This window comes from Ursus americanus, chromosome 5, assembly GCF_024610735.1.
Source record: "Ursus americanus isolate L20-20 chromosome 5, mUrsAme1.1.p, whole genome shotgun sequence".
In the NCBI taxonomy this organism is placed as follows: domain Eukaryota; kingdom Metazoa; phylum Chordata; class Mammalia; order Carnivora; family Ursidae; genus Ursus; species Ursus americanus.
Genome location: NC_142131.1, coordinates 45,533,449 through 45,561,201, shown reverse-complemented (window position 1 = coordinate 45,561,201; position 27,753 = coordinate 45,533,449). Strand labels below are relative to the sequence as shown.

General features: G+C 42.0%; 1 protein-coding gene across 1 annotated transcript in view; it reads right to left on the bottom strand.

Annotated features, from left to right (window-relative positions):
- Positions 1-27,753, bottom strand: part of ANKRD55 (ankyrin repeat domain 55) — a 277,398-nt gene that overhangs the window by 9,179 nt on the left and 240,466 nt on the right. The window contains exons 9-12 of the mRNA XM_045795056.2: positions 18,483-18,611; positions 7,352-7,536; positions 4,387-4,554; positions 820-1,481 (exon numbers count right to left, since the gene is read on the bottom strand). Coding sequence (XP_045651012.2) covers positions 820-1,481; positions 4,387-4,554; positions 7,352-7,536; positions 18,483-18,611 — 1,144 coding nt within the window. The remainder of the gene's footprint in view (positions 1-819; positions 1,482-4,386; positions 4,555-7,351; positions 7,537-18,482; positions 18,612-27,753) is intronic.

Sequence of the window (27,753 nt, the reverse complement as noted above, 5' to 3'; positions counted from 1 at the left end):
AATCACCTGTGGACCATTTAAAAAATAAAAATAAATGTTTTAGAGTTATACATTTATTTAAAAGGGAGGAATTAGAAGCATATATATTGCTTGTATATGTATAAAAACAAATTCTTTAGTGTGATACATTTATTTAAAAGGGGGATATATACTTATGTTTACATATTTCACATGTGTACGTGTGTGCACGCACATGTGTACAAAACATCTATGGAAAAATAAACAAAAAATAACATCAGTAGTTTTGGATGACGGGTACCCTGAAGCTAGGGGAAGTGAGAGGAGGGAGAAATGCAATGTAAGCCTTTGGAATGTGTGGAGACTTGAACCATTACCATGTGAATGTGTTTCCTTTCTACATGGACACACAGAAGGCATTGCCATTTCCCCTCCTCCCTTACCAAGATTTTGCTTCAGTAGGTCTGGAGTAGGGATTTAACACCTGATTTAAAAACAAGCCATCACACAAACAAATCAACCCCTCATAATTGATTTTGCCACTTACCCCTGGTTAAGAATCTTTGCTACTGGAAATACTAATATTCCTGCTCAAATTTGCCAATCACCACATGTATTTGAGGAAAGATGAGAAGGCACATACTTTAACTTGATGACTGCTCTCAGGGTGGAAAAGCAAAATGCTTCCATAGCCTGGAGATCTTGAATCCAGTGGATTCAAGGAAAAAAGTTGGCCCTAACATCCGTTTGTTTTGCCCCTGCCAGGTAGGCTACTACGGTCAGTCCAGTCCCTCACCCAGAAACATTTCTCGTATGGAGAGAGACTGCCCAGATTGAACGAGAAGAAAGCAAGGACAATACCTGATGAAGGATTGTGTAGGTGAGGAAGATGGGGCAGCCCCAAGACCTCCTGGTGACCAGACTTGCTGGTGAGCAATCTGTCTAGCAGCTTATCAGAAGAAGACACAGTCCAAGCCTTACAGAGCACCTGGTTAGAATCACCTTTCCAGGAGTTTTCTAGCAATGTCTGGCAGCCAGTTCTGTTATGCAGTAAGTCCTGCTCGCTTCGGCTTTTCTGAGATCGCTGGGCCATCTGATGAGTACCAGATATCAGGCCTGGTTGGGAAGTGGCCCCCTGGGAAGCCGTCAGGAAGTTATTGCCCAGGGTGATGGGTGGGAGACTCTGCGTTCTGATTGGTGGAAGCCCCTTATGGGCCAGAGGCTTCTTTTCTGGCAAGAGATATTTTGAATTCTCTGAGGTCCGCTTCTTAAAGTCAATCATAGCCACCTGATCACCAGGCTCTTCTTGGCAGTTGGTCTCTGCGATGCTGTCAAAGGTGGTGATGATGTCATCAACTTCCGAGGTGTGCTCTCCCCTGTGTCGGTCCCTGCTGTGATCCTTGTGATAGGCTTTCTGCTCTTCTTTTTTGTTTTTGCAGAAGATTTGGTTGAGCATGCTGAATCGTCCCTCCTTCTTCTGGGGTCTACTGTTTGGGGAAGGAAGGGGTCGAGTAGGCTCTGTTCTATGGGAATATAAAATAACAAGGATGCTATGAGAGGATAGGAAATGGAGACAAGCCCCAACCAAGAAACAAAACAAAACAAAAAAACCTCCCTCTATTCCATCTGCTTGAGAAAGTTGTCTGAGATCATCCAAAGACACCCCAAAGCCATCTCAAGTCAAAGGTGATATGGAGGAACTTGCAACGCCCTTTGTCCCTCCCTTCCTCACCATGGTCACTTCTTGGCCCAGTTATTTCTTAGACTGGTCTTAGTTCCTCAGAAGCTGTCCTTCCAAAATTTACCTCTAGAGAATCTATTTTCACCAAGGGATAAACTAAGCTGAAAACAGCTTAAAACACTACCGTTCTCACTTCTCAAGGACAGTCAGTAGGAGTGTAAGTTTTAAGTCACAGAGATGAAGGCCAAGCGTTGAGTTGAGGCTTCAACTAGTAGAAGCAGGGTGTGCTTGTAGAGGCGGGGGGAGTATGGTTTCGGGTTTTCTCTGAAAGAGATCCCAGCGGATCTCGGCAGAGCTCGGACATTATCTATCAGAAGCTGGCCCGTTTTACGCTATTTGGACGTTCTTCACTTCCCTTTCAGTTTTTACTAAATTTCCTATTGAAAAAATACTTCTTAAAAAAGTATACTAAAGGAAAACAAGGGAAGAAGCTTTTGTCTGGGCTTCAGCTGCTCAAGAGGAAGTGTGTATGCCAGGGATTGGGTGTGGCAGCACAAGGAAAGTGAGCAATGTCCAATGGGCAGCAAATTCTAAAGAAAAAAGGTCAGCAGTTGTCCGGCTGGCTCCTCTTCTGTGGAGAGTTTCCCTGAGGCACCAGTCTGTTTTTGTTCCTTGGAAAATTCTGTTATTCTCTTTTGAGGCCACAATTGACTTAGTGCTTTCTGTGGTGTGAGTTAATGATGAAACCTGACCCATATGCGTGTCCTAAAAGCCAGATTGCAACATTACTTTTCAGAGTGAGATATTGTAATCTGTAATTTGAAAAACATCACCACTTGACTGCATATAATTCATGTTTTTCTTTACAGGTCACACAGTGTGTAACTGAATCTTTACTTCCATGATGTATTTTTACCTTCCTGCTTTCACCTTCCACTACGCTTTTTGAACTATTGAACACAACTTCTGGACTCCAGATATTACCAGAGAGCCCCAGGGGATCTCTAACATTCTTTCAAGTTGACCTGTACAGAATATGCCCCTGTGTGAATTAATCCTACTTTAGTATTTTCTACAATCTCTCCTCCTTCTGTTACAGATTGTGATTTAGGCCAGTGGGGTCTTGGAGTGTGGTCCACTTAACCCTGCGGGTGGGGTCCCTAGCAGTCTTCAGGGGTTCCATGAGGTTACAACTATATTCATAATAATATCAAGATGTCTTTTTCACTGTGCTGCTCTTTGCACCAAGGGTACAATAGAGATAATGGGTGAAAGCATTGGGCTCCTTAGTACAAATCAAGACAGTAGCATCAATGGACTTACATTTAAAAAAATCATCATTTAACTTATTAATGCACAGTAAAAGTTATTAATTTCATTAAATATTAAGCTTTAAGTATACTTTTTTTTTGACAAAACAGGAAGTACTCATAAGCAATTCCACTATATAATGAAGTATGACAGTTGTCTTGAGGCAAAACACTTATGTAATTATTTGAGTTGCTAGACACTTTTTTTTCACAGAACACCATTTTTATGACTCATAGACAAACTATGGTTATTTGGAGTTGGCTATTTGCAGAAATTTTCTCAAAAATGAATAAAATAAGCCTGCCATTTCAAGGTAAACAATTGACAGTAATTACTGCCAATGACATAAGTCCAGTTTTCAAGCAAAAATTTGCATTTTGAAAAACCTGTATGCACACTGTAGGTTGACAGCTTCCTGATACATAAAGCCTTTTCTGATAAGATCAGTGGTGATATTGACAAATGTGATTTTTAAAAACTGCAAAATGAAATGTGTCATTTGGAAGATATTCATAACTAACTGAATCAGTATTTTCCAAATGACCAGAGCAAGATGTTATAAAGTCATGAAGTGCAAGATAGACTAATGGATTTTGATACCACAGAATATAAAAAGTTCATTGATATGCTAATAGTGCACATTGCAGCTAACCTTTAGGAAACTAACACTTGTCAAGTTTTGGTGTAACATCAAAAGAAAAATATCCAGAATTATCTCAAAACGCAACTGAAATATTTCCTTCTCCAACTACAGGTTTATGCATAGCCAGCTTTTTTTCAGACACTTCAATCAAAACAAAGTATTGAAACAGATGGAACGCAGGAGCAGAGGTGGGAATTCAGCTGTATTGTATGAGGCTTCTGTTAAGATAGCAAAGAGATTGGCAAAACAATGTAGAGCTAGGCTATTCTCATTACAACCTGTTTTTGGCTTCAGAGAATAGGTTATTTTTAACTAAAAATATGGTATTTATGTCAACATGTAAATGTAATGGGGTTATTACTGCTTTACATGAATAACTAAATAAACATTTTATTAAAAATTTGTTTTAATTTTGAATGCCATAAATACTGATCCCATCCACAAAAGCTCTCTGGGGTTCCCAATCTTTGGAAGTGCAAAAGGGCCCTGAGAACAAAAAGTTTGAGAATTGTTGATTACGGAAAAAGGAAGATGAAGAGAACATGGCATAAAGGGAAGAAGAAAGGGAGAAAAAAGAAAGAAAAGGTCCAAGTCCAGTGGACGTTAGGCTGATGGATTCGGGCTCACTACTACCATTTTGCTCCATCGAGTCGAGAACATGTCACCCTATGTTAGACAACGGCAAACACAATATTAAGTTAGTGCTAGCTTTGTGCATCAGCAAGTTAAACAATTTTAACTGATTTTATAAATCACGGAGAGGAAGAAAACGAGTGCCTGCTGGTGCACGCACCTGCTCTCCTGGGAGAGGAGTCTGACGCAGGCCGCATGGCCACAGTACAGGGCGTAGGCCAGGGGCGTGCTCTCCTTGGTGTCTCGCAGGTTGCTGTCCATGCCCAGCTCCAGCAGTGACTGGACACAGTCTGCCTTCCCTGCAGCTGCAGCCCAGTGCAGAGGGGTCCTAGAGGACCACAGGGGAACAAGACAAGGGTCAGAGCACAGAAATGGCCCAGGTCGCTTAGCTGGTGACAGCTCCTGTTCAAAGTCTAGGCACGGCCTGAAAAATGCGTTGCTACGCTGTGGAGGGCATGGATAGCTTCTCCTTGGCTTTGTGGTCAGGCCTCAACCTTGAGAAGGGCAGCCAAGTGGTCTCTCAGACATGGAGGCAGTTGAGGGCCTCGACAGAGAAGGGCTCAGTTGGGGCTGTGAAGGTACATGAGCCTTAGTATTTGGAGAGCAGCCTTGTCCCCAGTGTGGCCAGTGCCCCGAGGTGTGGATTGTATCTCCTGTCAGTCAAGCATCCTTTTCCTCAGGTTATGCTATGGGCAGCAATTTGAGACCACTTAATAGGACCATATTTTTTTTTCAACATAGCCATCAATCACAGTGCTTACTTGAATATGTGGCAGATGTGATTCATTCCACTTGAGAGAGGTCTCCAGACAATATTTATTATGAAATAGGATGAGGCACCAGCCAGATTATGCCATCCTGTTTAGAGGATATATTGCCAATAAATTCAGTAAATGAAGGGTTGGACATCAATTTCATCAGGTTTACTAACACATGACAACCCACTCTGGAGCAGCTTGAAATATTTCTTCACAAAAACTGTGAAGACTGACTGTTTCAATTCTTTGGACCACCAACATGGAAAAAGAGGTCCAGAAGAACAGGGGGAAACTGACATTGTTTTTCAAAAAAACAAGGGGAGTATACAGACAACTCCTAACTAATACACATATAGCCTTTGTGGGCAATCTGTAGTATCCAATTTCAAGGGATCACAGCTGTAATTCCTTTCTTTATCTCCAGACTTCCTGCAGACACAGCAGACTGGTTTCAGCCATCACAGTGTGGAGTTAGAGGGTCAGAGACCATGATTCAGAAGAAATTCATTAGAGATGGCTGAGGAGGTAGGCTCTGAATGGCAGGAAATGATGGCTCTAAGCAGGCAGCATTGGTTGAGGTATCAGCAGCTATGGAATGATTTATAGGACATGTAAACATTCCCTAGAGAATTCCCAGAAACATGTAAGGAGGGGAACTTGATAGAAGACTCTTTCCTGAAGATAAATGGGTTGGGTATTAAAGTAAAGTCTGACCTCACGGGCTGATGAAACCTGGGACATTTACGCTACGTAAGCTACTTCTGGGTCACGTGTGCTGTGTCATCGATCTTAGGCTAATTTACATCATGTTTTAAATATCATAAATCTATAAAGTACTTTAATATCTAGGAGGACTAGGGCCCCCACATTTTCCCTCTATTTTTTTTAAATCACTGCCTTATCTTTCTTCCCTTTACTTCAAACACTTTCTATAAAGAAAAGAAAGATAGGAAATCACAGTTACTACAAATGCTTAAGGCACTTACCTATGAAAATTATGAAAAATTCTACTACTAAGACAAGCTCACAGTTTCAGTGTGAAGGCACAGCTGCACGAAGCAGAAAACATGAAACAAAACAGAGGGCAGGATGTGTCCGCGCACGCAACCCGTGAGCTGAGCTTTGGAGCAGGAACTAGATTCTCCTTGAGATTTTACCTCACTTTGAACTCACCTAGGACCTTATCTTTTGTACTTTTTTTTCTCCCCTTGGCTTTACTTTCTTCCCTGAGGCTTGTGGAACTAGATTTTCTTTGCTAAGTGTGTGATAACACAGAATGGGAAATACCTTCGTCAGAGCTGGTTCTAAAGGTATTTTGAATTAGCAAACTTTTCTCCAGCCCTCCTTTCTTAAACGTGTTGCTTTTTTCTCCTTTTGGATCATTCGCCTTTTCCCTTCACGTAACTTTAGTCCTGCTACTGTCTTACCTGCTCAGGATCAACACCTGCTCTTAGGAAAAGGTCTACTTTCAATGATCTATACTTCAATTTTAATTACAGTCATCGTGTTAACCACCTCCAGCTCCTAAGACTCAGGTGCAACCCAAGATTTTTCCCCTGTGTTACAAGGATTTCAGGTATCAGGAAGTAGGAGGTGCTTCCTGGAGTTTACCTAAAGTTAGGATAAATAGGTGGCTAATTTTGCAAAATGGTAAAAACAAAACAAAACAAAACAAAACCTCATACACAATGTGTAAGCGTTTTACTTACTTTCAATTGTCTTGTTTGTTGTTACATTATTCTTGTATTTCCATTGAGTCAATGCTTAACCAAAACAAAGATTAGATAAACAGTGTAACTGAAAAGTTCTAATAGTTGATTATGGATGCAAAGCAATGTAGATGAAAAGTTCTCTGCCTGGAAGACGAGGGTACAAATCTTCCTTTAATTGCTAACTACCTCTGAGATAGTCTCTTCCGCTTTCTGCATCCAGCTTCCTTTTCTACGCCAATATATTTTTAATGATGGGGGAAAAGCTTGATAAAGTCCTTTCTGGTTCTGAATACAAGACCTCTATTATGCTTTATGACATAATCCAGGAATGAAGGAAAAAATAAGACTTACTGTTAAGAATAAAAAAGAACGTACAGCAGGAAGTTGACATACAGAAAGCCTTCTGAGAATGTTTAGCAAAAAATGGAAAATCTGACAATACTGTACAGTCACAGCATTTCTCTCCATAACAATGATTTTTCCTGCCCTGACTAAAATTGAGCAGTTTTTATTGTCACCAGCACATGTGTAAACATTACTGGCAGTGAGGATATAGTCATATAGGATAACCCCTTAACCATGTTCTTTATTTTAAGATTAACTTTCAGAGAAGACGACTGGTAGTCCCCAACACGTCCTGAGTGGCTGTGAATACCTGTCGTCCACATCCAGAGCCTGCAGGTTACACTCGGGCACTCTTGCCAGCTCATTAATGATGTCACTGAAGCCCGCTGCCGCGGCGATGTGCACACATGTCTTCCCACTCTCGTCGTCGTAGTTGATGATGGACGGACCCTGGTGGTGGCTCAGGATGATGGAACACAGAATTCTGTTTCCACTCTGGGGAAGAGAGGTCAAAGGGAGCTCATTAGGTCCAGCCTGGGGCTCTTCCCTTTCTATGCATGTTGAGATAAAATACAAAGGGGAAAGAATGCAAAAAGAAAAGGAAAAAGAAAAAGAGAAGTAAACACATTTTATCCAACTCTCCAACACATTCCCACTTGTCTCTTGTCACTGCCGGGATTTTTGTTTCTCAGAAGAGCCAAACTGTCTTCCATGACTAGCCGGCTAAGAAGGACTTAAGTTAAATACAGGTAGAGTTGAGTGACATCAGAGCTGGCCCATGCAGGGGCTACATACACAGCAACTTGCTGCTTAAATCTCTTTCCTGGACTGCGGCAGAGGCTGACCCCCGAGAAGCTGGAGGAGTGAATTCTCATGTTAACAAAATGACCATGATAAGTAGTCACTGATGGCATAATGATGACCAAGATGATCCAGTAATGATCAAATAGCTACAAATTGCATGAAATTTAATCTCCAAAAATCCTTGGTGAAAGGAAATGATCATAATTAAGTAGCTAATCAATAAAGAAATCAACAAACATGAAAAAGAAAGAACTTCAGGCAACCATGTAAATTGGGCCTATCTCTCTATGTAGATCTATAATAAACTTTTTATCTTATCTTTGAAGGGAGGCTGTTGTACACTCTTTTTAGTAACCTGTCCCAGCTTTAAAAGCCAGTTCTTCCTTGAGGGTGTCCTATATCTCTTCAGCTTGCACAAATAGGTGAGTAAAATCTGTGCACATTGCTGGTGTTGAATACCTTTTATTGACCCCAAAAAATCAAAAAAACATTGCACGAGCATTTGCAATGTAAAATGACAATAAATCTTCAGGGGCGAGTGAAAGAAATTCTCATTTTATATCATGCAATAAAAAGTCTTATCTTTCAGATTCTCCTGGTATCTCTGGAAAGATCGTAAAAACAATATAAATAATTCATTAGTATTTTAATTTTCTCAGTGAATCCACACAGAGACCCTGGAACTCCATACACTAGGACTTATGGGTGGAACGGAGGTCCCTCAGAGGCATGCAGGGCAAGTTAAGGAAATAGGAGAGGCAAGATTATTATTCTGGAAGCCTAGCATTAGGCCATATGCTAGGGTCAGAAACCTGGGCAAAAGAGAGAGCTGGATTTCTAAAAAGCTGCAATTCTGATATGCCAAACGCTGTTCAACGGTTACCTCCTGATACATTTTTCCATGTAGAATTTCCTATTGATCTTCTTCCCGTTTTGTTACCCTGTTTATTTGACCCCAAATTTGCGTTCTAGAACTTGAGTCAGTTTTCACAATTCCATGGAACAGCTTTCATTCATTTCACCTTTCCTCTTCCTTCCCCTCCCTTGTCTCTGTTTGCACTCTGGCTCTCCGGATTTCCCATTACTCAGCTTGCTGCTGGCTTCACAATGAGCCATTACACTGTGAACCCTGGGGTGTGCTTCCAGTGCATGAGTGGACAGCAGCTGACACCAGTTCTGAAACCTCTTGCAGGACCAAGGGCTGGGAGCCCTGAGAGTGCTGAGTGGGTGTAAAAACATGACAACCAGGCCCAGATACATCATGTGTGGGGCTGAGGGCAAAATGAAAATGTGGAGCCCCCTATTTACATGGCAGGAAACAAGCTTATTCCTTTCTTCTTGGTGTCTTTCTTGACATGTCACGGCAATTTTTGTTGTTTAGTGTTGTGTTCCTTTGGGCTGGAGATTCTCACCACTAGTACAGACCTTCCCGGGTGTCTGGGTCCCCCTCTGGCAACCAGGCACATGCTTGATCCTGACCCTCCCCAGGTCTGTGTCCAGACCCCTGGCCAGGGGGCTGAGAGTTTGTCCTAGGGAGGCAGGGAGGCAGGATACTGTCAGCCAGGGTGCCATCGTCCTGTCTGACTTGACTTACAAAACAAAAATTCAAAGATAAAATTAATGGGAATTTCCGGATCGTGACCACAGAGCATTATAACCCCTGCTGAGCATGGGGCCCACTAGGGCTGTACTGGTCACATGCCCATTAAACAGTTCTTACCCACAAGCTTCCTCCTTCTCTTCCACTCACATTCACTCTTTCCTCTTCCTCCCGTGATCCTTCCTTTTTTCTAATGACTTTTAAATTATTTGGATCAATTGGTGAAGTTCTATGGCATGCCTGTTACTAGCAGTTGGCTACACTGAACACATCCAAGTTTTTGTGCCTGCTTTATCAACTTTTCTAAGATTCTTTCACCTGATGTGAAGGAGTCTAAAATACATTTAAAACAATTAAGAGCCCCCCGCCCCCAGAGCCAACATTCACACCTCTTAAAAAAGTACCTACCATGTGAAAAGGAAACCAGAAGCAAAGAGTTGTCGTTTCAATGAATTTATTTTATTTAAAGTTTCCTGGAAGGAATTCAGGTTGCCAAGGTGATTCAAAGGGCAAAATGCCCGGTCACAATTCTCCCTTTGAGTGGAAGAGGGAGCGGCAAACACAGATAGAAGAAACAAAACCCATCTCCTCACCCTGTGTCTTCTTCTCTCCTGACCCTCAGAGCAGCCATTTTGGAAGTGGCAACCCTGAAACCCAGGCTGCTTCCCAGAACCTCTGCACCTGCCTCTTCTGGACCTGGACCAGCCAAGCCCAGTCAGCAGTTCCCCTGGGGGCTGAAGTGTCACACACTCCAGAACTCCAACCCCTTTTCTTTTGTCTCCAAAATGCCCTTTGTCCTGAATTTTCCAGGGAACTTCTTTGTCTCTACACCTAGCTCTCACTTACACAACACTGTCACTGTATCTCCTTTTCTCTGATAAGAAGATACTCCCAGGAATAATGGGGAAAGCTGTCTTTACTGAGTGAGCTTTGTGTGTACTGTTCCAAGCATCTCCACGTACCAGTTCATTTCATCCTGACAAGAACCCTATGGGGTAGGTCCTCCTCTGATCCCCATTTTGTAGAGCAGAATATGGGGGCATACAGGGGTTAAGTAACTTGCCCCAGGTGATAGCCAAGAAGTGACATAGCAGGACAGACAGCCTGACTGCAGAGCCCTTGCACTGCTACACCATTCTGTCTCTGATAAAAGGAACCCCATCTGTTTATTTGATCCTTCATGTTCATACTGGAGAAATGAAAGTAAAAACTCCTGTTTAGGCTGCAACTGCAGTAGCAATGATGTGATTCTGGCCAAACGAGACCTTTTTCAGAGTGAAATATGAGGTCTTTAAAAGCCTCTGCTCCAAGGGTTGCCATGGTGCACCCTCAGAGTCTTTTGAGGGGCCCGAGAGAGCACTAGTCTGTGAGCTGGGGCCTTGGCTCACTGGTTTCCTGGCAACCACATTTCCTTCTTGGCAAGCTGTGTCAGGCAAAGGTAGGCTCCAGGCCTGGGAGGCCAGAAAGGGTCACGGAGACCAAGAAGCACCAAGACAGAAAGAATGGGATGGTGCCCAGAAGAGCCCTCGGGAGAATGAAACGTGGGTTTCCACTTGGGAGAAATGTCATTAAACAGGGGGAGGAACAATATTGTACAGATCCTATTCTTATGGAGCTCTGGAATTCTGCACTGGATGACCAGATGAGGATTGTGGATTTATTTCTTTGTTTTCTGTCATATTTGTTTTGTTTCTGTTCATGGATAATTCATACACTTGCCTTCATGTGCTCTGAAAACTGCTGGGAACTACTGAGTGCTAGCCATTGTCACTTTACACCTCATGAGAGAGGGTTCATAACAAGCCTTGTGTGATAAAATGATTTATAATAAATATATATATGGTCATTCAGATTCCTGAAAATGCTTCAGAGCCATAAAGGTGAAATGGGTGTCTTGTTACTAAAGTAATGGACTTTTGGGCCCCACCCAAGGGTGGGGCTGTTGCCAGGAGGACCAACCACGCGATTAGAGGGTTGGAACTGTCAGAAGCCCCACCCAAAACCTCCAGGGAGGGGAGAGGTTGAGGTTGAATCAGCCCAGGGCCTGTGACTTAGTTAATCAGGACAGTGCAGTGAAGCCTCCATAAAAAACCCAAGGGGGCAATTTTTAGGCCTTTCTCAGACAGCTTCCATGCTTGGGGAACCAGAAGGTTTCCATGTGATATCAAGCCAGACCCCAAAATCCATGAGGACAGAAGCTCCTTTCTTTGGGACCTCGTTCTACGTATCCCTTTAACTGGCTGTTAATTCCTATGCTTTATTATATCTTTTCATAAAATGGTAAACGTTAGTGTTTCCCTGAGTTCTGTGAGCAGCTCCAGCAAATTAATCGAATCTAAGGAGAAAGTCACTGGAACTTCCAACCTGTAGCTGGTCAGTCAGAAGCACAGGTAACAGCCTGGAGCTTGAGACTGGAGTCTGAAGTGGGGAGTGAGGGGCAGCCTTGGAGGACTGAACCCTTCACCTATGGAACCTGATGCCATCTCCAGAGAGACAGTGTCAGAATTGACTCGAATTCTCAAACACTCTTAAAGACCTTGCCACACACACACACACACACACACACACACACACACACACACACACACACAAAAGCTGAACTCACATACAATAATTTTGCTGCAGGCAGACTGCTAAAAAACAAGATTCCAATGTTCTGACTGGAGATACTTTTTATTCTAGGAGACCTTCCAAAGGGTCTTAGTGGGAGATTTAGGACTAATTGGTTATTTGCTAACACATGTCTGGGGAATTAGTGCTATCTGGCTTCTTCTTAGAGGGAACTCCAACCTCCTTTCTTCTCTTGGAAGCAGTGGCCAGTTTGCATCGCTTGTCACAAGATGGTGACCAGATAAATGCGAGGCTAGGATTTTAGGTCATAAGCCAGAGCCAGATGCATCAGGCTGGGAATGCAGCTGTGAGGGAACATCTGCCAGTCTACACAAGGTGAACATTTGAAAGTTGAGAGCCTGGGGCTAACCAGATAAAAAAGGTACCTAATAGCCTAGCTTAAAGTTTGAACCATCTTCATGTTTAGCCTCTTTGGACACAAGCTTTACTGGTTGGCCTGACTCCAGAGGCCACTGAACCCCAAAGCCTGGGGCTGACTGCCCTGGAGAGCTAGTGCAAAACAGAAATTGGGGGGTTGGGGCATGAGGCATGCTGACCCTCCGCTGCTGAGCTACTTCATCTCATAGGTTCTCTAATACCAGAGGGAAAAAAAAATCTCCTTTCCTGCTGTATTACTGTGTAGAAAGGGGCTGAATTCTGCTTCTGGCTGGCTGACAAGATGAAGGTCTCCAGGAGGGCTCTATCTTGTCCTTCCTAAATGTCTGACTGGGAATCTTTCTGCTTAAATGAAGCCTAGCAGAGAGTCACTCTCAATAAATATTTGCCGAACAATAAATAAATACGTGAGTAAAACAGCCTTACAAACTATGAGCAAAGTCAAAGAGAATACTCATCCTTTTTAGCTTCTCTCTCTTTTCCTCATTACCTTCCTCCTTTTACTCTTTTTGCTTCTTTTTTTATTTGTATTCACCCCTACGTGAGTCCCTGTTATTTTCTCCTTCTACTGCACCCCTTCCTCTCTATAACCAAGTGCTGGGAAGCTGACCTATGAGGCCACTTAAACTTAGGTTGCCTCTCAAGACTGCAGTTTCCTAAGTGGGTCGGCCTTTGGTTCCAGGATATGGATTTCGTAAACTTGACTTTCTCTTTATTTACTTTAGGCTTAGTGGCTTTGTAGTCCTCCTCTTATCAAGCCCTGGGAGAGATGGCCTGGGTGCCTGTGTGGGTACCGGTGTACTTGGTCCAGTGACAGCCTCTGGTGCACTAGTTTCTTTACCTGTGAACTGGATGGTGGGACTAAATGATTTAATATGGTCCCTTTCAGCTCTAAGATTCTTTCACCTTATGAACTGGACCCACGGGTATATGACATTTATCCGTTGTCATTCTGAATATATTCAGGGTAAAAGTATATTTGTAAGATTTTGACAGTCCAAAAAGTTGACCACAGATCTTCACCATAGGAAGGAGCAGGATTCCATACTGGACCAAACGAGTCTCAAGCACTAGAGGCTTAACGGTTATATTAAAGAGCTAGAAGGGTGTGTGTGTGTATGTGTGTGCATGTTTAATTTCCTTAACCACATAGCCACATACTGAATGAACAAACATGAAATAGTTATATTATATTAGTGCAGTTCTTTTCTTTCTTTTTTTAATTTTTTTTATTATATTATGTTAGTCACCATACAGTACATCCCTGGTTTCTGATGTAAAGTTCGATGATTCATTAGTTGCGTATAACACCCAGTGCACCATGCAATACGTGCCCTCCTTACTACCCATCACCAGTCTATCCCATTCCCCCACCCTCCTCCCCTCTGAAGCCCTCAGTTTGTTTCTCATAGTCCATAGTCTCTCATGCTTCATTCCCCCTTCTGATCACTGAAAAAAAAGTACTTCTAGGGAAGATTCTAAAGAAACACATTTTTCTAGTAAGCAGAGGAAGGAGCTAGTGGTGAGATTTGAGGGGCAGTAGATACCTGCCCCTCTCACTGACCTGCCATCATATCTATTCTAGAATTCCTACTATTAGAAAAACCTCCCTGGTATTAAGGCATTACCTTCCTGCAAGTCTCAGGTAAGCGAACAAATGGTGTTTTACAAAGAAAACCTAATAAGCCATTAATCTCATTGATTTGAGATGGGTAAATTTATTGGATTGAATTCAGTGAACACCTCTTTGAGGAACTAAAACTCAAAAAGATCCATTCTGGGTCTTGAGAGACATCTACATGAATAAGGTACGTTGCCCTTAAGCGCACAGTCTAGAAGGGAAGAAATAGCCATCCCACTGCTTGCAACACTAGTCCTAGACATAAGAAAGTACTAGATAGGCAACTCAGAGGGAACAATTCTGAAAGGGAGCTCAACAAAGAAGGCGGCATTCAGTTGGGTCTTCAGGAATAAGAAAGAATAAACAGAAATTCTTCAGGTGGAATGGATGATGTGGTGAGGGCAAGAAAGGTTTCACCAAAAGAGAAGAGGGTGACTGATTAACGTGGAGACAGAATGAATCTCTGTGATGTATTGGAGGGATCATTCATATTTTGGTGTGATTGGAGTAAAGCATATATGGGCTGAAGAGGAGAGGTCAGCGGGTAGGGAGTGGTTGTTTACAACAGTAGGTGCTAGCCCAGGGAGTTTGTTCTGTACCAAAAAATGGAACTCACTGAAGGTTTTTGAGCCAAGGACCAAGAGTGACCATAGTAACTGTTTTGGTGGATTAACAGTTGTGTTCATACATTCCTTTGGGATTTGTAGAAAGAATAGTTAGTTGGTGGCAATGTGAGAATACAAGGCACAAGGAAAGTGCTGAAAGTAGGAGTACAGATGCTGAAACTGTTCAGATGAGAGATGGTAGAAGCTTGATCTAAGGAAGTGACAGTAGGTGTGCAAAATGATCTCCATTTGTTCTTCTGGTTTTACTCTCCCATCTTTTCCATTCTGCCCTTCCCTTTAGCCTGTATGAATTGCATTAAATGGGCTCCCTTGCCCTATGGCTTCTGGTTGGGTTTGGCCAATGAGTGACACTGACAGGAGATGGGTGTAGGAGGACAGAGATTGGGCTGTTTATTGTTCAGTTCTTTCTCTGCCGCGCCACTGTTTGGTCACTCCATCAAAGGCTATACCTGCTGTCCTTGGCCCTCTCCTACAGCTCCAGCTTTTGCTATGTCTTAGTAACCACCCCCTCCCATGCCCTCTTAGGCCCAGATGCCCTAATGGTACCCTGCTGTGGTATGTGAATAGCCTTTTCAGGAATCTCTGCCCAATTTATCCCATCATGATGGGGCTATGCTTCCTGCTGCGACACCAACCTGTACAGTGGGGATAGAAAGGAGGTGATAGAGATATGACAGCTGAGGAGGTAGAATTGAAGGGTCTTGATAACCAACTAGATATGAAGGTTGATAAGGAAGGAGTGTGGACCACACAAAGTCCTGTGGCTTGGGCTATTAGGAGGACGAGAATGTAATGGGAAGGGAAGACCACGGGTTAAGTTTAGACATGTCCAGTTTGAAGTGTCTGGGAAATGATGTGGAGATGCCCAGGAGAGCTAGAAATGTGAGTCTAGAGTTTCAGAGAGAGGTCAGATTTGGGAATCTTCTGAATAGAATGATAGTTGAAGCGATGGGCTTTCTGAGGAAGAGAGGAAGAAAAAGACTGGGGACTGAACTTCTGCAGGGTCTCCTGGGCAGACGGGAGAGGTGATTGAGGGCAACGGGCCCACAGGAAGGCACCACCAGCTACGAAGGCACCTAAGACATGGGGCAGAAGCCCAACCCCAAATCACTTCATGGGCCTAATGCTTCCAATTTTTCTTGCCTTGGTTATCTGGGTCAAATACAGAGGCTTTCTTATTTTAAGGTGCGATAGCTTTAAACATGGTCTCATATGATCCAAGAGAAAAGCAGGAAGTTTGGGGAAAGGAATAAATGACAACGGGAAATAGACTCATTCATGTGGCAAAACTGTAAAAAGAACACAATGCTGATCCTGTGCTATAAATGAACAAGAAGGCCAAAGGAGGCAAGTGTATTCATGGTTTCAGCTGACATTTGGAATTACCCTTAGTCTTCTTTGCAGATTAAAGGGCAGGGCACACCACTTCTGAATTTCGCTGCTAACCACAAGGACAGAGAGGGTGCATGGTTGTCCTACAAGTGTGATTTTGAACCTTTTAGGGGTAGTCACCAATCTTCATTGAGGAATTGAAGAAAGTCGGGGATGACTTCCTCAGAAAAAAGTATGCTAACATATTCACACACTCACACATAGCATATTTCATACAGTTGTAGGGGTTTTAGAAGGGACCTGTCTTGTTAATCCTTTTTACCCCCAATGCCAGATACATAGTAGGTACTCAAGAAATATATATAAAGCAATTGAGTAAACAAATGAATGATGCAGAATGCTTATACCAAATCATGGCCAAAATGCAAGTATCTCAGGTAGGAGTAGATAAGGTTTTAGCATCCATTAGTATGAATACATTTATCATAGCAGTTTTCAACCCTCCGTGCACATTACAATTCCTGGGGTGAAGGGAAGCTTTAAAAAATATGGATGCCTGGGCTCTACCCCAGAACAACTGGCTGAGAATCTAAGGGTGTGGGGCCTGTGTATCGGTATTGCTTAAAAGCTCTTCAGATGATCTTAAAGTGCAGACAGGACTGAAATCAATGTAGCAGGTTAAAAGCCCTATCATTTAGTAGAGAGAAAGAATAAGAAGATGTGGGTATAATAATTAAGCTGTTGTGGAGGAAATCAGGAACCATAACAAAAATGGTTATCTATTCTAGTTACCTAGCACATTACATATTGCTGTCATATGCACACATGCACACTCTCATTCATACCCCAAAGATGCATTGACAGTTACGCCAAGAGGGATTGGTGATTTTTCTCAGATCAAAACCAGGTCTGTCAATGCAAACAGATTTTCTGAGTTGAATACTGAGTGTTCTTTTCATTTTGCCAAATGGCTTCTTTGAGGATAAGGGCAGGGGTTCCCACCCCTGAAGAGTCCAAATCAGAAGGTCTGGAGTGTGGCCTGGGAACCTATCATTTCACGAGCACTGTGGCTGATTCCATTGCAAGGGTGGGACTAGAGCAGCAGCTCTAAATTGGGGGTGGGGTGGAGGACGTGGGAGCAGAGATGTGAGCCCCATCCCAGATCAGAATGCAAGGGTGATGAGGGTGAACACAGGAAATGCTTGATTTGGATACCACTTCCACCTCAACGGAGCCCCAGCACACACAGTTGCCTAGCCAGAGGACTGGCCCCGGGCAGGGACTGGCATGAGGGGGGCGGGGTGGGAGGTTAGAGACTGAAAGTATGTAGGAGGATGCTACAGCAGGTGGGGATGACAAAACAAGTTTTGCTCACTTCGCAGTGCTGCCCAGGGGTAGTCCTGGTACAGAGTAAATGGAGCCAAAGTTGGGGGGACAAAACCAGAGCAGTTTCCAAATCACTTCTGTTTCAATTTTACCTCAGGCCTGAAAGTGCCAGGTGCCCGTCTCTGGCATGCTTGGCATGTGAAACAACTGGGTGAAACCACAAGTAGGGCAGGCAGAAACCCCTCTCACAAGGACCCTGGCGGCAGCTCAGCACGGGTGCCTTTATTGGGCTGATAAACAGTAGAGGTATCTCTGCTTGGGTATCAAGACAGAATGGGCTGGCAAGTTTGTTGAAACAATGCATAATACTACTCTCCTCTGAAGGATGGAGTAGATGACTCTGAGTTCATCTATTCCTCTAAAATAGAAAGCACATCTATAAATGTTAGCTATGGGCATTCTTTCACCTTATTCTCACTTTCCCCTTCTTTGCGCTATAGATTTTGTGGGCCTATTCTGATTTCTTTGGTCACGTGTACTGAGATAGACTCCCTTTTGTGATCATGGGTAGCGTTAAGAGGCATGATTTTCATTGCTCAGCACAGAACTGAGGGTCACCTGGAATAACCCTGCTTTGGAGGATTTGGAAGAAGAGAGTTATGGTCCGAAGACTTTGAAGGGATTTCCCTAACAAAACTTTGAAGGTTTATGCTGGTGCACCGTGAGCTACTTAGCAAGCATGAGGATGGAGAGAGAAAGATAGCAAGTGAGAAAGGTGTTATGTGTGTGCGTGCGTATATGTGTACATGTGTGTACGTGCTTGCGTGTGTGTGTGTGTGCATATAACAGCCAAAGCAGGCTCTCTTCCCCCTCTGTGTCTTGGCCCAGTTTCTTCTCCACAACTGATGCACCCAAATCCTCCAAAATGACAGGTTTGCTGTCGCTCTTTGGATCTGAAGGGATGGGAGGAGGGCAGCATGAATCTTCCTTGCTCTAGCACACATATAACCTCCATATCAGCTGCACCTTTGATAATTCCATCTTTCAGGTCTGACACACTCAGAGAACTTGCAGCATTGCTTTATACCATCTAAACTTGAGACAAATCTACTGGCCAATTTCTCACCTGGACTGCCCAGTGGAGAGCTGTTTTGAAGTCTTTATCCACAAGAGTAGGGTCTGCTCCCTTCTTCAGCAGCATTTGAGTGTGCTGAGGCTGGTTGTGGAAAGCTGCCCAGTGAAGTGGTGTCATTCCCTACAAAATCACAGTCAGAAAGGGGAGAGGTGAGCACAGGCTATCAGGAAGGAAACTGGAGCTCACACTGTCTCCCCAGACCCAAGGGCCATTACCAGATACATTGGTTGCTGCCTGTCAGTTCATTCATTCCTTAAGCCATTCAATCAACAGATATTTATTGAGGTTCTGCTTTGTGCCAGGAAAACAGGGATGGAGGATACTACAGAGAATTAGATAAACAAGATCCTTGCCCTCATGGGAACTGTAGTGTGGTAGAGGAAGACAGACAACAAATGAAATGAGCAAAAGGATTTTCCAGATTGTGGTGGTGTGAGAGAGTAATTGTGGGCTTAGTGACTGTTCTACATGGGCCTCTATGAGCCAGACTGGGGGAACAGAGCAGCAAGCGCCAAGCCACAGAGGCAACCACTTGTGACTGGGGTCACGCTAAGCTGCCATATCCCACCACAGGGGGAGGGGCATTGTTTTATGGCAGTATCCCCAGTGGCTACAATAGAGACTAGATAAATAGCTGTTGAATGAAAGAATGAATGGAGACAGAGAGAGAGCCATGTGAAATGAGTCTGGAGAGGGAGGCAGGGCTGATCCTGGGGTGTGGGATGGGGGAGACAAACTCTGTATGAACCATTGAGATTTTATTCTAAAGTCAATGGAAAGACAGTGAAGGGTTTTAAGAGAATGTTGACATGATCTGATTTACACTGTTTAGAAGAAATCACTCTGGCAGCTGGGATGAGTCCATCTGGTGAATTTCAGCTTCTTTCAGAGCTTAAGGTCACATGCTTCAGTCATCATTTAATAATACGATGAGCTTATGCTGGGAAAGGTAACCATGAGGACCCAGTATTATTTGGGAGTGTACTATGAAAAGAGGGCCTCTTCTCCTTGCCCACACCTCTCAATTACACAAAACATCTCTAAAATGATTAAGATGCTTGGTAAAGGGGTCAAGAGTATGGGCAGCTTTAAAGTTCTTTTCAGAATCATCTCTGCAGATAACATAAAGGTAAGAGTCTAATACTTATTGATCCAATGGTCTTTATGAGTTATTATGTAGATTATTTCACTGAATCCTCCAATCTTCTGAATTAAGTACTGTGCTGAAGTCCACTATGTGTTCACCAAACTCTATGTCCTCTTACTCCAGGGCACACAGGGTACATTCCCCAGCCTCCCAGCAGATAGGGGTGGCCTTGAGACTGAGTCCTAATCATTGCAATGTGGACAGAGGGGGTAGAAGCCCCTAGAAGGCCTGCCTAGAAAACAAAACCCATGCAGTCTCCCACACCTTATCTCTTTCCTCATCCAACAAATGAAGGCAGAGAACAAGACTGGAGAAGATGCCAGGATCGGGTAATAATGAAGCCTGGCACCCTGACTGATGAGGGAGAATACAGCTACCCTGTCAACCAGGATTGGACTATGATTCTAGCAAGAAAGAAGCTTTTACTGTTTCAGGCCACTGAGATTTTGAGTTAATTGCTACAGCAGTTGACCAACTCGTCTGACAGGTGCTGCTGTCCTTCTCGTTTTATAGAAGAGGAAGCTGAGCTCTGGAGAAGTTCCCAAGTCTGTGAGTGAGCACGGAACTGAATCTAGGGTTTGAGGTTTATGGGGCACTGGCATTAGAATGTTAATCCCCTTGACCAGTTTGAAAATTTTAAATCATTATATTATGGTCTGCTTTCAAGTTGCAAGTGTCATGTAAGTGAGATATGCTCTTGAGGATATTTCAAGAAATTGGTTCCATATGGAAAAGAACGCTAACGTAAAAGCAGAGGAACTTCTTGTTCTTATTCTGACAGCTGAATATTTACTGAGGATTCAGAATAACTCAGCACATTCGAGTAAGTCCTCTTCATTATAAATGTGGCCCATTGGAACTAGAAATCTGGACTCAAGGAAATCAGATTATTTTTATTATGCATGGATTTCCCCTTCCCAGTGCTGAGTCCCATTTGCTTCAGACTCACTGGCTTCATCATGAAGTGCTACCAGTATGCAGAGTTAAAGACATCAAAGAAAATTTGAAGCTATTGCAGTGTAACTTCATGAGGGTAGGTCCTTGTCGGCTGTCTGAAGCCCTAGAGCTTAGAACAGTGTCAGGAACATTGTAGGTGCTAAGTAAGGTGTTATTTAAATTGAATGACTTCTTAACTGTCCTTGATGGAATTTTTTTGCTGTTGTAAAATCTAGCTTTGCTTTTAAAAACTACATAAATAAAAAAAGGCAAAACATGACTTCTCCTTTATAGAAAATCAATTTGTCTGATACGGTCATTGTTACCAACTCTTCAACTGAAAGCTGGTAGAATTTTTGATCAGTTCTCCAAATAGGTATATGGCAATCACTCTATGCATAGGCATGATTTACTGATATGAGAACCAAATGTGAAAATATGGTTATGGATTAAATTCTGATTATGCTCTGTTAATCCTTGTCTCCTAAACACAAATGTTAAACTTCTAGAGTTATTTCCTTAAAACAACCCCACCCCCTGCCAAAAAAACCTTAAAAGCCCAACTTCTGCATGCTTTGGTAAAGTGGTGGGGTGGGGAGGAACACTAGCATGTTTTATATACCTACTTCCTGTCAAGAAATTTATATATATTATCTCATTGAATATTTATATAAATAACACAATCCTAAGGGGTAGGCATTTGTAGGCCCATTTTACAGGTGAGGAAGCCGAAACACAAGTTAAGTAATTTGCCTAAGGCCATGGGTACACGCCATAGTTGGGGTTTGAATCCAGGTCTCTTCAACCCTGGAGAATAACATTCTTCCCACACATCATGCTGGTAGGCTTTCATTTTGGAAAGGAGCTCAAATGTCAGAGAATTCTTTCCTTTGTGATTTTAACTGGATTCAGGGTCATCTAACTTTCTGGAATGGTGGTTGTCATTTGCATAAGGGTCTCCGTCCTATATTATTATTTGTTGTATTTGGCATTGCCTCAGCTTGCCACAGCTGGCAAGTGTTTATTTTTCTAAGGTATTGAACTATATATTTTCTCCCACCCCCCACCCTAGAATTTGGGTAATCATCTGAACCTAAATCAAGACTTGAGTCATTCCATTCCTTCTTGAAATAATAATAATTATAAACACACACACACACAAACATACACACAGTTTATATTACACTATAACAGGTTGCAAACAGTCAGTCAAGTCAAGGGAACTTTTCTGCTGCTGCTTTTTCAATTGGGCTAGTGAGAAATAAAAATAAATCCCCTTAGAGTTAGTAATATGAAAACCAAAACTTTCAAAATCAGCTTCAGTACAGGCCCTGGCATTGCACAACATACTTTGTTTAGGAAAGTAGACTTTTTTTCTACAACTGCCCCCTTCTCTTTCCTCCAGCTTCTGGGGAGCCGGAAGCCATCCCTGTTGTGTTGTGTGAAGTTAAGAGCACAGCTCTCCAGAATGTTTCAAAGGGAAACGTTCAGTTTTAGTTGGCTTCAAATCCATTTTGAGATTGCTGATAGGACTTAGTTTATGTCATGACTGTTGGGTGCCTAGCAGGTTGCTTTGGAAAGGTGCTCTCATACAGATGAGTAATTCTGTGCCTTGAGCCTATGTCACCGAAATTTTATTTAAGGGCTTACAAGTCCGATCAATGTCTCAGAACTCCCCCCCCCCCCGCCCCCAAAACCACTGTAACTTCTGTGTTTTCTGAACCAGAAATCTGGTTAAATGCTCAGGATGGCACCTTTAGACCGGCGTTAGCAGATGCTGAAAGCACAGAAAGAGAAACGTATGATGTGGCCAGGCACTTGCTGTACCCCTTAACTTGGTACCATGGGGGATAAAATTATAGCAAGTGCTGAGAGGTCAGCAAAAACAACCTAGGTCCTTCAGAGAATCTACATCTTCTAAAGGATCTAGAATTTCACAGAAGTCCAGCTTGGCTCTGGTTGACATTTTAAAATTCACATACTATTAATCACATATGATGACTACTCCTCACAAAAGTTGTCTTCTCTAGACAAAAAATAGGAATAAATGATGTGATTTAAAAATTTTTTAAAAAATAGATGGTTAGAAGTGCAGGAATGAAAGCCATTTCCTTTCATTTTTATTTTGAAAAGATTTTATAATTACAGATCACAAAGATTAATAAATTATTTCATTGTCTTTGTTTTAGAGTTTTCCAATCTGGACAAGTTGTGCACATCATAACAGCCAAAGACTATAACTGAAGACTAAAAATGATTAGATGTTGGATTTTAGGACAGTAGGAATGGCTACTAATGATGATATTCTTTAAAAATGCTCACTCTCTCCTTTATAATAATGACAAAAACGGTGTATCCAACAAAAACATAAAAATCTTTAGGGTGGAGATTTATTTTTTATAATTTAAATGAGACCCTAACACAAGAAATGCAATGCAGAGTAACTTACGCCACAGAAGTAAAAGGACAAATTTTAACAAGAACAAACTTCTAAAACAAAGCATTTAGAATAGACACCTAAGCTGTTGTATTTATTTTTCAACTAAACAGAACATCTACACTCTGCACTAAACTGTGAACTATTAGAGCAGGAATCAAGCCCACATGAGACAAGGTAGGTACCTAAATATATATATATTTTAAAGATTTTATTTATTTAGTTGACAGAGATAGAGACAGCCAGTGAGAGAGGGAACATAAGCAGGGGAAGTGGGAGAGGAAGAAGCAGGCTCCTAGCAGAGGAGCCTGATGTGGGGCTCGATCCCATAACGCCGGGATCACGCCCTGAGCCGAAGGCAGACGCTTAACCCGGTATCTAAATATTTTTTAATGAATAAAATGATGATTTTCCTATTCCAAGTAGATCACCTTGGGAGGCCTACAATTATCCCACTTGTTGATCAAAATGTTTTTGGAAGATCTTTTTTTGGAATATCTCCACTACAGCAGGGGTTCTAGCCATGGACAGAAATCAGGCTTTGCATGAGCTTAGATCAAATAAATAAATTAATCTTTACGGTCACTAACTTCAAATTGAAATTTAGCATCTTCTTTAAATATGAATATAGGCAACCACCGTTAACAATACCTGTGACTTTGCCAATGATATAAATCACAGATACTTTTGTATTGCATTAATTAGTGCAGCTATCTCAAAATATTGTTTGTATGCATCACTAGTACAGTGTTATTGGTCCTGCCGCTAAATCTTATTTAATGCATTAACAAGCAAGCTTGCATATCACCATTACAAATTTGATCTTTATAATATTTTGATAACTGTTTTTCAAAATAACTGGTTTCTTTTGTAATCCTACATATTTTATTTCATGTAGTTTCAAACATTTTTCTGCAGACGGATCCTTCAGCTTCACCAGCACACCAGAGGTGTCCACGTCATAAAAATGGACAAGGACTCCTGGCCTAGAGTCCACAGTACACTTTTTGAAGATCCCAAATGATATAACATGTTATTTTTTTGAGGTAGATTTTGGCAATAATTAAAAGTCACCCGGAGAGTCAAGTCTGGTAAATAAAATGGGTAACTGAGTTGGGTCAACAAAACAAAGAAAAAGGGCCAATAAAATAAAATATGACTTTTCTTTAAATTTAATAATTCTCCATCTATAAACATAAGTACATATCTGGGGTAAGGGCTCTACTATGTGCAAGTTACTGAGCTAGAGTCTAGGGATCCAAAAATAAAAAAGATATGGCCTGGAGCTCCTGGGTGGCTCAGTCGTTAGGCGTCTGCCTTCGGCTCAGGGCGTGATCCCGGCGTTCTGGGATCAAGCCCCACATCGGGCTCCTCCCCTAGGAGCCTGCCTCTTTCTCTCCCACTCCCCCTGCTTGTGTTCCCTCTCTCGCTGGCTATCTCTCTCTCTGTAAAATAAATAAATAAAACCTTTAACAAAAAAAAAAAAAGATATCACCTGCCTCTAGACACACAGGGAAAGGGGAAAGTGAAGGTTCCTAAGTAGCAGTGACTCTACTCCATTTTTTTAAGGTGTTCATTTTTAGAATAAAAATTCCGGAGCATAAAAAAAAATTGTACTTTATTATTTTACCTTTTGCTAACCGTAAAATGATTTCTAGAGTCAGGCACTATTTCTATTGATTTTTGCCTTGACAGTGCACAGTCTCTGCTTATGGTTATATCTTAGGGATGCTGTAAGTGAATTCAGTGCCAAGAATTATATCCAAAGGTTAACATCTGTTTTTGCAACTTGGATTTATTTTCTCAGAGCACTGTTATAATGAAAGTTTGGATTGTCAGGTCACTCACAAAACTCTACTTATATCAGAATGTGCATTCAATATAGGATCAACAATGTATCCTAAGTACAATAAAAAAAACAGTTTTCTCTGGAAAATGCATTCAAAGTTCTAACCCAGATGCCATTAGTTTATAGCCCCTTTTGATGGGGCGCTCTTCCTGTCAAAACTAAAATGAGAGCAAGAGAGGTTAGATTCCAGGAGTTTAGCAATTTGTCAAGTCCCCATAACTGCAATAGACAGCCTCTCTCTATGTCAGTGATTCCTCCGAGGTCCAGAAGAACAAAGGCACAAAGGACAATCTGATCCATTTTGTCTTTCCCACAGTGTCAAACTCTGCAGTGTGGATAGCTTGTAAATAAGTCACTTTACAATTAAGCTCTGTGGTCAATGAAACAGGAAAAGCAAACAGATCATTAGAACAGAACAATTAAAAGAAAACTTAGCATAACGTAGTTATGTCTTGCAGGGTTAGGGAGGGCCTTCTTTAAAAAGACATCAAAAGCGAAAACAGTAAGGAACAAGAATGATCACTTTGATTATATCATATTTTAAAATTTCTGTACTAGAAAAGACATCACAGACAGTTCTAAAATGAGCAATGGACTGTGAAAAACTATTTGTAATCCAACAGCAAAGGACTAATGTTCAGAATAGAAAATAAACTATGGGGGCGCCTGGGTGGCACAGCGGTTAAGCGTCTGCCTTCGGCTCAGGGCGTGATCCCGGCGTTATGGGATCGAGCCCCACATCAGGCTCCTCCGCTATGAGCCTGCTTCTGCCTCTCCCACTCCCCCTGCTTGTGTTCCCTCTCTCGCTGGCTGTCTCTCTCTGTCTAATAAATAAATAAATCTTTAAAAAAAAAAAGAAAAGAAAATAAACTATGAATCCATACAAAAATGACAAAGTAACCCAACAAATGAATGGACAAAAAAATCGAAATAGGCAAGTCACAAAAGAAGATATAAAAATGGCCGTTATGCCTATGAAATGGTACTCAATCTCATTAGCTATCAGCGAAATGCAAATTAAAGCAACAAGAAAACATGACCAGCACACTATTCAACGGCAGGTGGAGCTATAAATTGATACAGCCATCTTGGAGAAGCACCAGGGGTGTGCATTAAAGATAAAAATGTACATCTTGGTTTCCAACATTGGTTTTTCTAGAGAAATGATTGTGTAAAATACTTGAGGAGGCTTATATAAGAACATTCTTTAGAGGCGTGTTTGTGATAGTGAAAAATTGGAGACAACCTAAATATACATTCACAGGGGAATACCAATATAAATGGAGCTATTTTCATAGTGTGGAACATCATGAAACCATTAAAAGGAATTAGCCGGATCTATATGTATCGACATGAATAGAGCTCTAAGACATACTGTTGAGTGAAAAACCAAAGTTGTAGAACAACATGTGGAGTGTGATACCTTTTATGTTACAGTCCACAGTGTCTGTGAATATACAGAAGACATCGGGAAAGAGACACATCAGACAGTGATTACCTGGGGGCTAAGGTGGTAGGGTAGAAGTAATCAAATATCCTTACTTATTTAAATTTTTAAAAGGCAAATGTGTTTACATATTACACAAGTAAAAACTAATAATGCAAAACAATTGTTTTAAGTCACTGAGCTCAGATCAGGACAACTACTAAAGTGATACGCACTTCCCTGATACGAAGTACTACCTCGTGTTTTATTTTACTTGAACAGCTATAGGAGAGAGGCTTGCTTTCTTCCTCTATTCCGTAGTTTCAGTTTATAATCTATCTCTTAATGAAATTAGATTTCTACTAATTGATCCTTTAATCTTTAATCATTATTGTGATAAGATTGGGAGTCCTTCAGTTTTTCTCGGAAAATAATTTCATTCAGACTATGTAGAGGTATGCCTTGCTCTTTCCTCTTGTATTAGAAAACCCTAATGCTTCACTAGCCGCGTTAACTTACCTTTTTCCTCATTCCTTTTGCCTTTGATCTTTTTTCCTTTCCGTTATTTAGCAGATGCAGGGTGTGCATGCACCTACGCTTTAACTGTTATCCCCTCATATATAATGGAGACTGCGTTGTGCTTGGAGCTCACTGGCAAAGTGATTGAGGGAGGGGGAGAGGGGGCCATTGCTTGTTCAGAACACTGAGAGGCCGAATGTAGGAAATCTACCAATGTGGTGAATGAAAAAAAGCCTTTGCTGTGTTCTTTCCATGTCAGAACCATCCTTATTTCCCAGAGGTAGAGAGTTCTTTGCCCTTATAAATTTATATGGATTGACTCATACTAGCAATGATATATATATCATTGCTCTGTGTGTGTGTGTGTGTGTGTGTGTGTACGTACATAAACTACGTACGTACAAACACAGTCAAGCATTAGCAGTTGGCTTAGATGGGTTTCAGACGTGCTAGGGCACGTCCCAAAAAGGAAGCTGCAACATTGGATGTAAGTGTCCTTTTTGAGGTACTGCTCTCTGTACATAAAAGTCACTGGGTCACAACGCTGGTGTCACAGAGGGAGGAATCTCCTCTGAGAGGTTACTTTGCATGTGAAGGAACTGGAGACATTTCTAATATTTAGCACATATTATCCAAAAAGTGTAACAATTACCACTGTTAGGAAGATTGGGTCCACTTTCGCTGTCCCCAGCAGCCAGGGGCCTTGCAGGGTGGAGAAGAGTAGGAAACTATCACTTTGCTGGAAGATGTTCTTTTAGCTGAAGACTGAACAGAGTTGGAGGTCTCCAAGAGGAGGTAAGCTTTAGGGTATGAATGACTGAATTTTCCCCCTTTCTAAGAGATGCCAGTTTTGCTGGGCAAGAGTATGAGTTGGAGGTAGAGGAAGTGGTTGTCAACTTTCCCAAACTCTAGAAGTTTGTGATCAGTTGGCAAAAGCTGCGCCACTTG